We start from the raw sequence: 16,769 nt of genomic DNA, 5'->3' as shown, positions 1-16,769 counted from the left end.
CTATTTTAAAGCTACATAAAAAGTGTCTTCAGCAAAGTTGCTCAAAATTAATAGATCTACAACTTCACTGAAGAATGTATACAGTTGTTCTTGTAAATAAAAATGTTTGGTTACCAATTTCTTTGAAAATATGGACCACCCTAATTTTCATGCCCATTTTAAAGGGGGCTTTATTATTAGGGACAACTTTGTAGAAGACCATATTTGAAACTCATTTGCAGGCGTTGAATGCCATTTTTACTTTCCTAGTAAATCTGGTTCCTGGACCACTGTGCAATGCAAGCAGGGATACCTGAAGAATCCCTTAACCCATTGGAGCCGGAGGGGTCATATATGATCTCAACATAGAAGTCTTCATCAAGAATATCAAAAGATGTTTTATATTCTGGTATGTTCTAGGTGTTCCAAACTGTCCTGTAGTGAAGTCCTTCAAATCTACAAGAATAATTTTATGAATTTCCGTCACAACTAATAGCATTGCATAAGATACATAATCAATCGCAGTTACTGCAGCAATCTGAAGTCTAAGAGCTTATTATAAACCTTTGGGACATCTAGGGTCGTCCAAACTGTTCTATAATAAAGTCCTTCCAATCTACAAGAATATTTTTTTGTGTTTTCACCATATATAATAGTATTGTATAATCTACTGGGGTCCGCAAAGCTCTTCAAATCTCAGATATCATTCAGAGACACTACAGGGATATTCCAAGTCAGCCAAACTACCTTGGAGTTCAGGACTTCAGGTCTACACTCGTAACAGTATCCATATCTGTTATACTGAGAAACTCTACATAATCATCCTCAGTTACTGCACCAATCTGAAGTCTAATTTTTTATTATAAACCTTTGGGACATTCAGGTTCGTCCAAACTGTTCTATAATAAAGTCCTGCAAATCTACAAGAATAACTTTATGTGTTTTCGCCATAAATAATAGTATTGCATAACCTGCTGGGATTCGCGAAGCTCTTGAAATCTGAAATGTCATTTAGAGACACTACCTAGGACACTACACACTTAATTTTAAATGCCGAATCTCGGTTTACGAATGCCGAGATTTGCACAGCCGAGCTAATTGTTTTCATGAGTTCGCAGATTATAAATGCCGAGAATCAGTATAACACGCCTTGTTGCCAAGAAACCTATGATCTTGTTTGCTGAGTCTCGGTTAAATTCATAAACCGAGATTCGCACAGCCGAGCTCGGGTAATATAACTGAGTGTGTATGGGAATGTTCCAGGTCAGCCAAACTATCCATGAGTTCAGAACTTCAGATCTACACTCGTAGCATCAGCTATATCTGACATACTGAGTAACGTTTCACAATCAATAGCGGTGACTGGACCAACCTAGAGTCTACTATATATTTTTATGAACCTTTGGGACATTGAGAGTCGTCCAAACTATCCTGAAGTTTAGCTCTTGATAGTAACAGTAGTTAGTCTCACAATGAACATTAGACTGTAATCTGTAATGATAGTTTTGAGATATTCCAGATCAACATCACTACTCCGGAGACCATAGCTTCAGGTCTACACTTAAGATAATAGCTTTTGCCACTACGTTAAGTAGTGTTACATAATCCACTGTACTTACCAAAGCAGTTAGAGGAACAATACGCGTTGTTATATATTTTTGGGATATTATGGGCTCCTTACTGTTATGAAGCATAGTTGATAAAAACAACAACTGTAACTTTCAGAAGACTTGTTGGACATGATAGATTACAAATCATAGCTTTTAATGTAAGAAGTTGCCGTTACACTCATAAACTTTAGGATCTAAACTCAAGAACAGTTTGGATGACCTAGAATATCCCGACTGATCTGATACTGTCTATTTACCTTTCAGAAGAGTTACTGGACATGATAGATAACAAATCGCAGCTTGGTATAATGAAAGCAGTTACCGTTACACCCGTAGACTTTAGGATCTAAACTCAAGAACAGTTTGGATGTCCTAGGATATCCCGAATGATCTAATACTGTCTATTGAATTTTCATAAGACTTACTGGACATGATAGATTACAAATCGCAGCTTTGTATAATGAAATCGATTACCGTTACACCCATAAACTTTGGGATCTAAACTCATGAACAGTTTGAATGACCTAGGATATCCCGAATGATCTGATACTGTCTATTGAATTTTCAGAAGACTTGTTGGACATGATAGATTACAAATCGCAGCTTTGTGTAAAGAAATCAGTTACCGTTACACCCGCAGACTTTGAGATCTAAACTCAATAACAGTTTGGATGACCTAAGATATCCCGACTGATCTGATATTGTCTATTTACCTTTCAGAAGACTTGCTGGACATGATAGATTACAAATCGCAGCTTTGTTTAATGAAAGAAGTTACCGTTACAGACATAGACCTAAGGATCTAAACTCAAGAACAGTTTGGATGACCTAGGATGTCTAGAAAAAATATTACGCATAATATTCTACTGTTTTTATACTATTGAATACTAAAACTAAAGAAAAACGTAGAAATAACTCCAGAAGAAACTTGGAAAAATTCCGGCTTCAATGCTAGCAGGAATCCCTGAAGAATCCCAGAAAGCCCAGGAAAAATACCTAATGGAGTCCCGAGAGAAAACATAGAAAGAAACCTGAATTAATTCCTGATGCAGTTTCGGAGATAATTCCTCATGGAGAAATGCTTGATAGAATTCCCGAAGGAACCCTGTTTTGCGTTTCTCGTAGTGCACATAGTGTACTGGAAAGGCTATGTGTTCACCTCAAAAATAACTTTGAGCTCACCTCAAAAATAAAATAACTCAAGACTAATGTGTTCACCTCAAAAATAACTGGTGAACGTTAGGTAAGACTGAATGTAAAGAAATGGATGAAGTTTCCATTTATGGAAGAGAGCAACATCTTGACAAAACTGATGCGAACTGATCGCAAACCAACAAATTTTAATACTTGCTCTCATGTGGAAGTCACATTTCACAGCAATCGTGTAACAAATAATAATAGAATATACCAACATTTTTTGAGTCCTCAAAGTGATCTGACGCTTAGAGGATCTCCAGATAGCCTAGTGGTTATTGGCCTATGAATCGCCAATCCGGAGACGACAGGTTCGATTCGCGTTCCGGTCGGGAAAAATTTCTCGACTCTCTAGGCATAGTGTATCATTGTGCTTTCCTCACAATATACAATGGCAGGCAAAGAAAACCCTTCAATTAATAACTGTGGAAGTGCTCGAAGAACACTAAAATGAAGAGAGCCAGAACAAGTTCCAATGACAAGTTCGAGTCTTAGAGAAGAAGAAGAAGAAGAAAAAGAAGAAGAAGAAGAAGAAGAAGAAGAAGAAGAAGAAGAAGAAGAAGAAAAAGTAGAAAAAGAAGGAACGGAAGAAAAATGAAGAAAAGTAAGAAAAAGAAGACGAAGAAGAAGAGAAGGAGAAGACGAAGGAGAAGAAGAAGAACATCTGACGCTTTTAAAACAAGTTATATCCTAGCTTGTAACTATCGTTTTGATACTGATAGGCTCCCAGTGATAGTAATGGAGTCAGTCAGAGAGCATTTCTTCAAAAATTTCAAATACCGTCAAGGTACCATTCACCGTGGATCTAAGAGGATTCGGGGCAAATAAGGGCTGTCATTTGACACCAGTCTTATAAACATTGTTGGTGCAGCTTTTAATTGCCTTCATTAGGTTAAAATTAAAGCAATATTCACAGAAGTAGAAAATTTTTCACAAAATTTGGTGATATAGTACAATTAGTAAAGGGTAGTAGGGTCGCCTAATTCCGTGGTAGGGACCCATTCACCGTGTATGAGAAATTGTATTCTACTTTGTTTGAAAATGATCAAAACAACCCAGCCAAGGGAATTTTCTTCGTTTAAATTCATTTCAAGTAATAACTTGCAAGATTTTATTAGAAAAACGAGTGTTCAAATTTTCGATTTTTTCAAGATATATGGGACAATATGGGGCACGGTGAATGGATACCATTGATTTTTAGGGTACCCATTTACCGTGCCTTTTTGTTTCAATTAAAAAGTACTAGTAATCGTACTTTCTTGTTAAACTTACTTCGGTAATGCAAAATACATACCTGATATGTGAATTTAATTGCTTCTTGGTGGAATAAATACGTTACTACATTTAGTTTATCGCTTAAATCGCCTTAGCGCAGTTTTCGTTTTTTCACTATGAATGCAGTGAACGAGCAGAAACCCGCTTCATGTAAACACACTTTAGTGTCAAAATGATACTTTTAATTGTTTCTAATGAGCGTTTTGACATGGTAACAATACATTAGTGTTGTATTGGTGAAATTGAAGGGAAATTGTCATATCATTCAATCACAATATGGAAATAATGAAAAAATATTCGAAGGCACACGGTGAATGGAGCCCCCACGGTGAATGGCGCCTTGACGGTAAAATAAAATAAAGTGTCACGTGAAATCCATTAACATTTTTTTCTTATTTACACTCTTAATAATCTGGACCTATTGATTTGATTATGTTTTTTGTAGAATTCAAAAAACCAACGCTGTATTGGCTTTTTATATATAAATAACGTCTACAATTGTATACCGTCGCGCATTTGTTTTTTCTTCAAAAATGCTGCCACAAGAAACATTGTTCAAAATTCGGCATAGCTCCTTCAAAACATTTCGGCATCGACATTTCAAAAGGGCGTAACTGCTTTTACAACCAATTACTTCTCACAGAGCTGGGCATATCATTCATCTTACGCAATTCACATCCATTAAACGAAAGAGGAGGATTTTATCTTTCTATTTGTGCTAGTGGATTGCTCGGGAGGGATGAGATACGGTCCACAGCTTTATGAGAAGGCATTGGTTGCAAAAGCAGCTACGCCCTTTTGAAATGTTGGTGCCGATTTGTTCAATTTAATCTAGAATTTGCTCCTGAAATGCCACCAGAAGGTTGTTTTGGGAGTCTCGTCAGCCTCTGGATTTCACCGGAAGTATCTTTCGCTTAAACTTCTTCATGCATACATGTAAGTTCTGCGGTGTGGTTGGTTAGCGCGCCTAGCTAGTGGTTTGCCAGCCTTAGCTTTGAGGTCTACCAGTAGTATCGGGTACTTTTTCGCATCGTTTTAATTTTTATATATGGATGATCACTTATTTGATATACTGCAAAGCATACGGCTAAGCAATTTCGACATTTGGCCTAATGCAAGCTGGAAATTACCATAGAAATACTATTGATTCTGATTGAATGCTCAATTCTAGATATTCTATTTATTTCAGCTGAATCAAAATAAACTGTACCAAATTGTGCCGTATGTGACGGCATCTTTGGATACCCTCTTCAATCAATTTGAAACGATCCGTTCGGTATTGATACAACGTGGCAGCGCAGTAGGTGCACCTGACGACGACGCGAAGACGGGACGTAGTAACACAATTGAAAGCGAAACTTACCAGCTTGGTGCTCTCGCAGCCCAGATTGTTCACGTCCACCATCGTTTCCCGGAAGCTCGATTGATCCCGTGCGAAGCTGGCGCCAAAGCCTCGCCGCCGGCCACACAGCGTCTCCCGGAAGGCGATCCGATACCGCTGGGACATCACGTTGTACAGGATGGGGTTGACGGTGCTGAAACGGAAAACCAGGCAAAGGAAAGAACATTCGCGTGTGAGAAGAGGGCGGAAACGAATCGGTTGGTTGTCGCTTCGGTGAAAGGACAGCAGGAGATTTTAATCGCTTCATTGGAACTGACTGGGATTACGGCGGCAGCAGAGCAGCAGCTTAACAAGCCATTTGAAATGAAATGGGATCAGCTGCTGCCCGGCGGGACGGATAATTTTCGGGAAGTTTTAATAATATTAGCAGCAGAGCACTTTAAAGGCTTGGGTTGGAAGTTCTTCTGTGTTGTATCAGACTTTAATTGATTATGCTTGTAAAATATAGCACATCGTTTGATTTGGGATGGATGAAATGGATCATTGAGGGGTGGTGGTTCATGTTTTTTGAGTCGAGATAGAAAAAAAATGCTATTTATCATATTTTTTGTTCGATGGATAAATTTAAACCTAAATTACTAAAACACAGCTATTTTACCATTTCCATCCAATACTGAATGTAACGCTACCCTACTCACTCATTTGGAAAAGCAGCTTATGTTCCGTTCGATAAACTTTGTGGTACTCACCGTGTCAGAATGTCCCAAAAGTCGCCTAATTCGATTCACATGTAGGCTATAAAATTGAAGATTCTTATCTACACAGTCAGACCTGGACCAGCAGCCGATAGCAATAAGAACTCCCCATTCGATTGACATTCTCAATCGCCCGGCGGCATTGACCCCAATCAGGAGAAAGTTTTCCCCTTGCTTATAATAGCAAAATACAAATAAAAGGCAGCTTAGGATCGATGATTTTGCAGCATAACAAACCGATAAACTTTGCAACTTTTCCTCAAAGGACCGAACCATTCAGACTGTGTCGTCCTTTCATCCCAAAACGAGAGCAAGCAAGAAAGAAAAAAAAGTTACTTGTCAACGTCGATACGCTTCATCCACTTGAAACCAAACATCGCAAAATTGATTGATTGATTCCGTAGTAATCCGATCCTGTCGAGAAAAAGGTTCACACGGACCGGACAAGGGTTTGACCGGTCATTTTACAGTCACCGGAATGTAGGGCGATGCGTGAAAATTCCATTTGATGGGTGCTGCGTTCTGGTGGCTGCGAAGGTGCAGAGACGCTCGTGGAATTTTAACATGCTCGGTATTCCAGTCACCCATTCTATTGGTTTTCACATAAATTACGCTTAGATTTCTTTTTTTCTAGTTCAGAAAGGAGTGTTTAAATTGATCTGTAAGGGCTTACATTCAGCCTGTCATCGTGAACATTGATAAATAAATTTAATGAAATGAACTACACAACTACGAATTAATGTTCAAAAAATAGTGAGCGAAGTCAATGGGGTTTTATCAGAATTATGTATCTTTTGATATTTTTACTAAGAACAAAAAACTCATATGAAATCCCAATGAAGTATTTGCTCCTTTGAAGAGATTTTTTGTACAGCAAAATGATTTTACTCTTTAGCAAACTTGCAACTTTTTTATCTTAAAATTTCAAGTTCAATATTTGAGACTAAGCTTTCACGAAAACTGGCCAACAATTTAACTACATAGAGTAGTTGCAAAACGGCGTGGGTCACAAAATGATCACCTAACAGCTTAAAAGTTCCTAGGGGAGAAATTTACTTCGACATATGCGCTAATTCCCGTCATATCAGATCGAAAATAGCTAATAATTAAATATATTCCAACTTACCTTTGTCGATGACTCATAAGTAGACGTGTGCGCCGAAGCAGTTTTCACCGACGGCGGCGTTTATAGTAATACGATGCAGCGGCGGCGGCGACGCCGGCGCCACGCCATTTGCCGTATTCGGCGGCGGCGGCGGCGTATTCGGCGTGACCTTATTTTTTTAGTGAAATGCTAAAAAACGTCAATACAGAATAATTTGCTTCCTGCACTGCCGTCAATCGCATATCTGTCCCATTTGTATAGGAAATCCAGAAAAGATGGGACTGATGCGATTCACGGCAGTGCACTTAAGTATAATTTTCATCTATTTCATCTGTTAAACGTAAATCAGAGATTCCAATAAAAACTATCCTTGCAAGAGTTATGCTAAAAACTTTAGAGAGAATTCTTGAGGACGTTTACCAGGAAATTTATAAAAGATTCCTCTCGACAGAAATTCACAACGTCTTCTAAAACTATTCTAAAACTTCATATACGAGCAGTACTGTTAAACCTGTTTTGTTTTAGTTCTATTAGGGTCAGGCCCGGATTTAAGGGGGGGCAAAGGGGGCAAGTGCCCCGGGCCTCCCGATTAGGGGGGCCCCTCCAAGAATCAATAAGCACTATATATTTTGATCAACGAATCCATAAACCAAAAACGATTATATTTATTGTATGTCCTAGAGTTGTTATAATTGGATTCTTTAAGGATATCCAAATTGATTATAATCTAAAATCAAAATCCGAAATTTCATAATTTTGAAGCATTGGAACTATTTGCAGATTGGATTCAAAGTTTTTGTGGGATTTTTTTTTCGGTATGATTTGCAATTCTAAAGTCATAAAACTGTTTTGTCAATTTATGTTTTGAAACAAAGAAATTTTGATCTTTTGATTGAACTAAAAAACAATATTTAAATTGCTTAACAACTCAATTGTTTTGAGGCTGCTTGATTGCAGCAAATTCAGCTCTAGAGATATATTATAGTGGTCAACAATTTAGTTAAACGAAGTTTTTGTTTTATTTTGGTATACGCGATTTTTTCCAAAACCCCTTTGAAAGTTCTTGTTGAGATCAGAATAAAAACTTATTTATGTACAAATTACTGCACGAAAGCGTCTCTAAACAGAGTGCGTTAAAAAATCTTAAACAATACTTTTACATCAGTCTGTTGATTTCAGAATATCATCGTATAATTCTGAAAACAACTACTTCATATCCATCTGCAAAAGTTCATTGAGGACAGATGTTATCATGGAAAATAGATGATCATGATTCCTGGAAAATTCGGGCTAGTTTTAAAAATCTAGTTTCAAGAAAAATCTCGGAACAGTGGTTTTACACATCTGTTTCACTGTCATTTTTTTTTAGAATTTATTGTCAAAGGTGCTCCCTGGTGTACTAACTTTGTTCAATCAGAATATCAAAATACTCGTAGAATATTGCAATCCTGATGAAACTTCTCCACATTCCTAGGTATTAAAATGAACGCTAAGTTCTAGAATTTGCATAAATCATATGAACTCGAATGAATGTTTAAAATATATGTAATACCTAACTGAATAAAATGACATTTACGCTGTAAATTTGAATGCAGTATCTTGATGAAAATCTATATATATAAAAATGAGTTTGAAGTCCCTTTGAGGCAACAAAACTCAAGAACGGCTGAACCGATCAGGATGACTCTTGCATGGTTTGATTCGTATTCATGGTGGCTGTGTTTATATGTATAAAAAGTTATGAAAATAAACTAGAAAAGTAAGAATATTGATAAAATACTGATTTTCGTGAGCTGGGAAGGAAATCAACCCGATCGAAATAAAACCAATCTAGAGTGCGGTGACGTTATGAGCTCAACAGTTGTCAAACCACCACAGCTTGGCAAGACAACGTTTGCCGGGACAGCTAGTATTGAAATAAATGTTCCTATTTTTTTCTTTATTCGAATAATATGTCGTCATTTTTGAGAACTGCATTGTTAAAAGTACACTTTTTATAGGACATCGGTAGTAAGTAATATTCGGCCTGAATATTTCCTTCAATAATACTATATTATTGAAAATAACGCAAAATAAATGATAAAATAATAATTTGAATGAACAAAATAGTTGTGTGACTAAAAAAAACATTAAAAATATAAAAATACGAATAATACACAACATTGAAAATAAAAAGTTTAAAAATCTTCAAAATGCTGCTTTTGGGGACCACTTTATAAGGTTTGCCCCGGGCCCCCCGAAGCCCAAATCCGGCACTGATTAGGGTTCGTTACAGGAATTTCTCAATGAATAATTTCATGTGCTTCTTCAGGAATTTCTCCAGAAAATTCTCAATAGATTCTTCTGGAAGTTCCTCTAGCGGGCTTCCAGGAAGATTCTCACTCGATCCACGAGTGGGATCGCAAACCTCTCTAGAGTTTCATAGAAACCGTCCTTCGCTTCAGGAATTCTTCATTTCTTTCAGATTTTTTTTCCGTTGACCCTTAAAAATTACCTCCAAAGATTCTTTCAGGAGTTCCTTCAGAAATCACTTCAGGATTTTTTTCTTGACGTTTCTCCAGGAATATCTCTACAATATCTCTTCTTAGAATTAATGCCCAGTATTCTCCAGTTTTCGATTGCTTCAGGGAGTTTTATCCACTAATACCATACAGACATTGTGCAAGAAATTCATTCAAGAATCCAGGAGTTCTTCCAGGGTTTGTTCCAAATCATCCTTCAACAATTCATTAGAGGATTTATTCAAGAACTCTTTTTGTACCTTTGTCTGCAATTTCTGTACGAATTCGCGATGAATTGTTTATAAGGATTGCTTCAGAATCTTCTTCATGATTTGATTCAGAAATTCCTCAAGGATGCTCTTTAAAAATGCCTTCAGGGATTTTTATCAGAAACTTCTCCAGGATTTTTTCCTTAAATTTTCAAAAAAAATCCCATAAAATTATTTTAAAAATTCCTCCAAAGCCATCTCACGAGTTTTTTTTTTCTCATCTCTCTGTTGGGGTAATTAAACCACTGCATTTTTGTGATGAATCTCAGGAGCACGACCCCCAACCAGCCACCCCCCCCCCCTCGGGACTTTTCCAGAAGCTCCTTCAACGATTGTTTCTGAAACAGTTTCTTTGAAATTTAATGTCATCAGGACAGTTTTAAACATGTCTATAGAAATTCTTTCAAATAACCCTCGAAGAATAACTCCTACAAGTTTTATGTAATTTCGTAGAATACTTCTGTAAGGAGATCGTTGTAAGCTGTGTTAGTGGCAGGTCGCAAATGTGTGCCTGTCACGATTTTTTTTTGCGAATTAATTCAAGAACCTACCTGAATCGTTGTGTGATCGGAAGATATTCTGAACCGAAAGTAGCTGCTGAAGATAGGTGGCGCGACAAGAAATTCTTGACTGATTGCGACCATCGCCGGAGGAGTGATTTCTACGTGCGATCTCAAAATTGAAATGTACAGGAGATTCACAACGAAGATGCATAATTCAGGATGGTGGAATTTGACGAAGTTCTGGTTGAATTGAGCGAAGGGCGGTGGCCAGATCAAGTCCGTTTGATGGTCGAAATTATGGTGAGATTATTCCATGTTTTTTTTCTCTATGTAGTAACGTATTCTGCAATGGCAATTTTTGAATCCATGTTCACAACATCGATGCTTTCGGTCCGATTAATCATTTTTTTCAATCAATCTAGATAAACCCAATCATTTTTTTCTTCATTCAATTTTTCTTTTGATTCAGTATATTTTTTGTTTGCCTGAAAAGATAAGAAACACAATTGCGGAGTAACCTACCTAAAGCAAAAATATTACATGTAATAGGTGTTACCACCACCATCTGCGTTCTTACCAACGCTTCAAATGTTGCAAGTGCGGGGATGAACCAGCCTCGGGCTGAAATTCCCCATAATAAAAAGTCAATAATAATAATAATAATGTTGCAAGTGACAGACCCCGGACCATTGTATAAAAAGACATTTGGTTTCTTTAACGATGTTGAGATAATTCCGGAATCTGCATGTCAAACTGAGCCGAAATCCAAATTTTCATGAATTTTGGAGCCCGGGAACCTATTTAAAAATCCATTTGAAGTTTGTATGGGAGAGATTTGATGAATCACCCCTCGTCGGTTTTTGTGCTGGGCGGAGCTCTCAAACAGTCACCCAGCTATCAAAGAATATTTTGAAAAAATCTCTTTGAATTTTATTTTAGGTATCAAAATAAAGTTCTAAAAATCTTAAAAAAATCAAAGTGACTCAGAAAAAGGTGCTCTTCTGATTAAAAATATAAAATCATTGAATTTATCTAAATTTAAAAACCCATTTGAAGATCTGCAATCAAAAAGACAGAACCTAGATTGATCGTGCTATGATACTGAATTGTTCATCATTATATGGGCATATTTTTCTGTATATATGGGGAAGGAATCATGATAATTTTCTACTCGTTTCAGAGAGCGAGTAATGGCGCTTAAGCCTAGGCTTTGAAGCCAGGACACATGAAGAAATGCCTGTGCCCCATCCCAGGAGAAGAGACGCTAACTAGAACGGAGTGTGCATTAACCTTCTTAGCAGCACCACTCCCAACGACTTTATGTTCAAACACAATTCCCCTAAAATGTAACGGTTGGTACGATTGTCCCCGTTTCTTCCTCCATTCAATTCAAAAAGATGGATAACCTGATTGCCTTAATATTATGAATTATCTTCAAACCCATTAGTCTGCACAGTGGGCCTGGCCATTTTAATATTTGTATCATGTCTCTGACATCCTGCAAATATTAATGCTGACAAGAAAATATCAGAAGAAATTTTGATATTTCCAGGATGCTTTTCAATACTGGCTGTGCAAGCACTAGAATAGAATAGAATAGAATTTCGTAGAATACTTCTGTAAATATATGTGTAGTAATCAATGTTGCGTTGGATCTTCCTCGCGAGTATTTATTTTTGCATCTTCGCGATCCATTATTCACAAGCATTCGTTTTTTCATTTATGCTTTGCGAAGAACACTCTATCAAGTCAGTGGGAGCAGTGAACGAGGAAGTAAGTTGATCATTTGTGCAGACCACATGCGACTTCCATTCGTTCATGGTGCTCACTCCTTCAATCGTCCTCTTCATTGCGAGTGCATTTTGACAGTTGCGTTGCGGCTAATCTGGTTGGGAAAGACCTGGTATCAGGCATTAAAATTCTACGCCTCTTCCGGGAGAAAAAGCGCCGCCTGGAAGAAGCGGGGTGCGAGGAAATGGAACTGCTGTGCCGTTCACAGGAAACACGCAAGTTCTACCAGAAGCTCAACGCATCCCGCAAAGGCTACGTGCCGCAAGCCGAAATTTGCAGGGATAAGGACGGGAGCCTCCTTACGGACAAACGTGAGGTGATCGAAAGGTGGAAGCAGCACTTCGACGAGCACCTGAATGGCGAAGAGAATGTAGGCACGGAGGACCAAGGCAGCGGAGGAAATGACTATGTTGGTGCAGCAGAGGACGGGAACGAACCAACCCCCACGCTGAGGGAAGTTAAGGATGCCATCCACCAGCTCAAAAACAACAAAGCGGCTGGTAAGGACGGTATCGCAGCAGAACTCATCAAGATGGGCCCGGAATAGTTGGCCATCTGTCTGCACCAGTTAGTAGTCAAGATCTGGGAAACCGATCAGCTACCGGAGGAGTGGAAGGAAGGGATAATTTGTCCCATCCACAAGAAAGGCGACAAGTTAATGTGTGAGAACTTTCGAGCGATCACTATTTTGAATGCTGCCTACAAAGTGCTATCCCAGATCATCTTCCGTCGTCTGTCACCTAAAACAAACGAGTTCGTGGAAATTATCAAGCCGGCTTCATCGACGGCCGGTCGACAACGGACCAGATCTACACAGATCGAAAAGATAGTGTAAATTTCTGTGACATATAATGCACATGATTGGTGCGTGGGATTTCACAAAAGTTTACATCGCATATCGTGTAAAAATCATAAAATATCATGTAAACTTTATTATATGGCATGTAACTCAGCATGATTCTGTGTATTTACATGACATATAACACAAATTTACATGATATATCATGTAAAGCGTCATAACAGTAAATTTACATGACTAAAATGAAGTTTACATGACGTGTAAACCTCATTATTTTTATCTGTGTACACCGTACGGCAAATCCTCCAGAAATGCCGTGAATACCAGGTCTCAACGCATCATCAGTTCATCGACTTCAAAGCGGCATACGACAGTATCGACCGCGCAGAGCTATGGAGAATCATGGAAGAAAACGACTATTCCTGGGAAGCTGACTAGACTGATTAAAGCAGAGCGGTTCCATATCAGTTCAGCAACGAGTAATTTTCATATATGTTTATTTGGATGAAACCTTGCATACAAGTCTTTGGGGGAGAAAAACGCCGTTTTGCATACTTGGTTCGCCATTTTGAATCTAGCGTTACTTATGAGAAGGGCCTATGAAAAATGCACATGATATCTTCAAAAAATTGTATCTCGAAAACGGTTTGTCCGATCGGTTTGGTGTCTTCGGCGAAGTTTTAGACAATTGTTGGTGCTATATGGAGAAAATATGCACGGTAAAAAAATGTTTGGTTTTTGTGATTTGAACTATAATATAGATTTTCCCTCAAAAGTGACATGTCAATATTTTTTTAATTATCCTTATATTATAGCTGACTGAAAATGCTATCTAGTGCACAGTGGGTTGTTCTGGAGAAAAATAGGTTACAATGAAAAAAAATTGTTTTAAAAAATTGCGGTTTTCAAAAAAAACTATTAAGAAAAGTCAAAAAAGTTGGTCGCCCTAATTTTATGAAAGTACATCAAATTTGCAAGAAAAAAGTACTTCGGTAACATTTTTCTAAGATGCACCGTTTAGAAGATATTACTAATTTAATATTGATTTTTTTACGAAGATGTAAAACTGCCCAGATACCTCAGTTTTAGAAGACAGTTTATTGAAACAACTGGAAGAAAACTTTGTTGAAAAGCTTTCATTCGAACAATGGGTTACCACTGACAGATGTGATTTAGAAACTATTGTAAAGCAAACCGATGACTTTGTTACATTTTTCAGCTCAAAATTAGAAAGTTTGATTCCGCATGATTTTGTAAAAACCGAACAATCCAATTTTTTGAAAACTACAAAACAAAACTTGCAAGATGGTGAATTTTTAGCTATTTGTGACTTTTCTGAAAATTACAGCTTCGTTTTGCAGGATGAAGTTCAATCACACCATTGGAACGTGCAACAGGCCACAATCCATCCTTTCGTAATATATTATACTGAAAATATGCAAATTAAACATTTTAGCTTCATTATAATTTCAGAAGAACTAAGACATGATTCAGTCGCTGTTAATTTGTTTATTGATAAAATGATAAACTTTTTACAAATTGATCAAAATAAAAACATGAAAAAAAATTATTTTATGTCAGATGGTGCTGCTTCACAGTATAAAAACCGAAAAAACTTTTCTAGCCTTTGTAAGTTTGAGTCAAAGTATGGTATTGACGCTGAATGGCATTTCTTCGCAACATCGCACGGAAAAGGTCCATGCGATGCTATTGGAGGTACGATAAAACGCATGGCTACCAGAGCAAGTTTAGCCAAAGAACGCGAACACCCGATAAAGACCCGATCAAAAAATACAAAAAATAAAAACTGGAAAAATTTCCCACTTGTTCGTGGAATCGCTCAGCAACGATGGACGGTGTGCAAAACTGCGTAAGGGTTTCGGGTGAACTATTCAGTTTATTCGAATCGCGCCGGGGACTGCGTTAAGGTGACGGACTCTCATGCCTACTCTTCAACATCGTTCTGGTAGGTGTGATGCGACGAGCTGGGCTCAATAGCCGGGGAACGATTTTCACAAAATCCGGTCTGTTTGTGTGCTTTGCGGACGACATGGACATTATCACCAGAACATTTGGAACGGTGGCAGAGCTGTATACCCGCCTGAAACGCGAAGCAGCGAAGGTCGGACTGGTGGTGAATGCCTTATAAACAAAAAACATGCTGGTAGGCGTAGCCGAACACGACCAGATCCGTCTGGGTAGTAATTTTACGATAGACGACGATACTTTCGAATTGGTAGAAGAATTCGTCTATCTCGGTTCCTTGCTAACGGCTGACAATAACGTGAGCCGTGAAATATGAAGGCGCATCATCAGCGGAAGTTGTGCCTACTATGGGCTCCAGAAGAAACTGCGGTCAAAAAAGATTCACCCCCGCACAGGCCCGGATTTAAGGGGGGGCAAAGGGGGCAAGTGCCCCGGGCCCCCCGATGAAGGGGGCCCCCCAAGAATCCGAAATACAATTTATATTTTTCAACGAAACCATATAAAATTCACGTGAATGGGCGTTCATATTTTAAACAAAGCCCCTATAGCCACAGCTGTTAAGGTGTGGATATTCAGCATGACCATACTAAGGGTGACGCGTTCAATTCCCGGTCGTTCCAAGAACTTTTCGTAAAGGAAAATCCTTGACTTCCTTAGGAAAAGAGTGTCTTCGTGTCTGCCACACCGTATACACATTAGCGTGGTTCAAAAAATCGTTTTTGCTCCACACCGCTTATTCGATTCCTAACCAGAGTATATGCCTTCTCCCAAAATTTGAGCTCATTCGGTTGAAAATTGAGACTGCACAAGCCCTTCAAAGTTTGCATGAGAATTACTATGGGTAAACGATGCTTTTCATTCAATCCACCATAGCATTTCCCCAAGTGCCCTAATGGGTTAGTTGACCCTTGGTAAACGTAGGCTATTCTACCAGCTACAACTTTGCCGAAGACCGCATTCAAATCGGAGGCCTCATTAATTAGTAACCGATTTTTATCCAGGATCGAAATCTTTACTCATGATGGTTAAACTATTAAGTGGGCATCACTGTATTTTGCAGTGAAACATAGTAGCCATGATTTCAGTGCGCTATCTTTGGCGCCATATGAGTAATGTTGCCAGCTGGGAAGCTGGAGGATCACTGTTAAAGTTTGTCCAGTTGGATACAAATCGATAACTAATCAATGAGGCGTCCGATTTGAATGCGGTATTCGGCAAAGTTGTAGCTGGTAGTGTAACCTAGGATTACCAAGGGTCGACTAACCCATTAGGGCACTTGGGGAAATGCTACGGTCAATTGAATGAAAAACATCGTTTTCCCATAGTAATACCCATACAAACTTTGAAGCTGAGGATTGCGGACTGAAATTTGACAGCAGCCAGGCTGCTACCAAACCTCCAAAATGATCAGAGTGTGCCTGGATGCAAGTTTGGATCGCTTAGTCACGCTAAAACAAGTGAAACATTTAATGAACACAAACTTTGCCGTCAGATACAAAAACGTTTAAAACGTTTTAACTGTGAGAAAATTATGTGTGAAGCTTGCCTAAAGTTTGTAAATTATTCTTCCAAGCCCATAATGACCAAGTCAGCTGAATATACGTTTTATTGTAACTTTTGCTGTAATCGATATGTTTGATCCTTGGTTTAAACGTTGTGT

At 38.3% G+C, this 16,769-nt stretch overlaps 1 protein-coding gene across 6 annotated transcripts in view; it reads right to left on the bottom strand.

The window, feature by feature from the left end:
• LOC109416018 (neuropeptide F receptor) overlaps positions 1 to 16,769 on the bottom strand; it is a 410,464-nt gene that overhangs the window by 27,797 nt on the left and 365,898 nt on the right. For all 6 annotated transcript variants that reach the window (XM_062859327.1, XM_062859331.1, XM_062859332.1 and 3 more), the window contains one exon: positions 5,422 to 5,593. In XM_062859327.1, the coding sequence (XP_062715311.1) occupies positions 5,422 to 5,593 (172 nt within the window). The remainder of the gene's footprint in view (positions 1 to 5,421; positions 5,594 to 16,769) is intronic.

This window comes from Aedes albopictus, chromosome 3 (genome assembly GCF_035046485.1).
Source record: "Aedes albopictus strain Foshan chromosome 3, AalbF5, whole genome shotgun sequence".
Lineage (NCBI taxonomy): Eukaryota > Metazoa > Arthropoda > Insecta > Diptera > Culicidae > Aedes > Aedes albopictus.
Note: the sequence above shows the minus strand (reverse complement) of the source record. Positions and strands in the feature narration are given on the sequence as shown.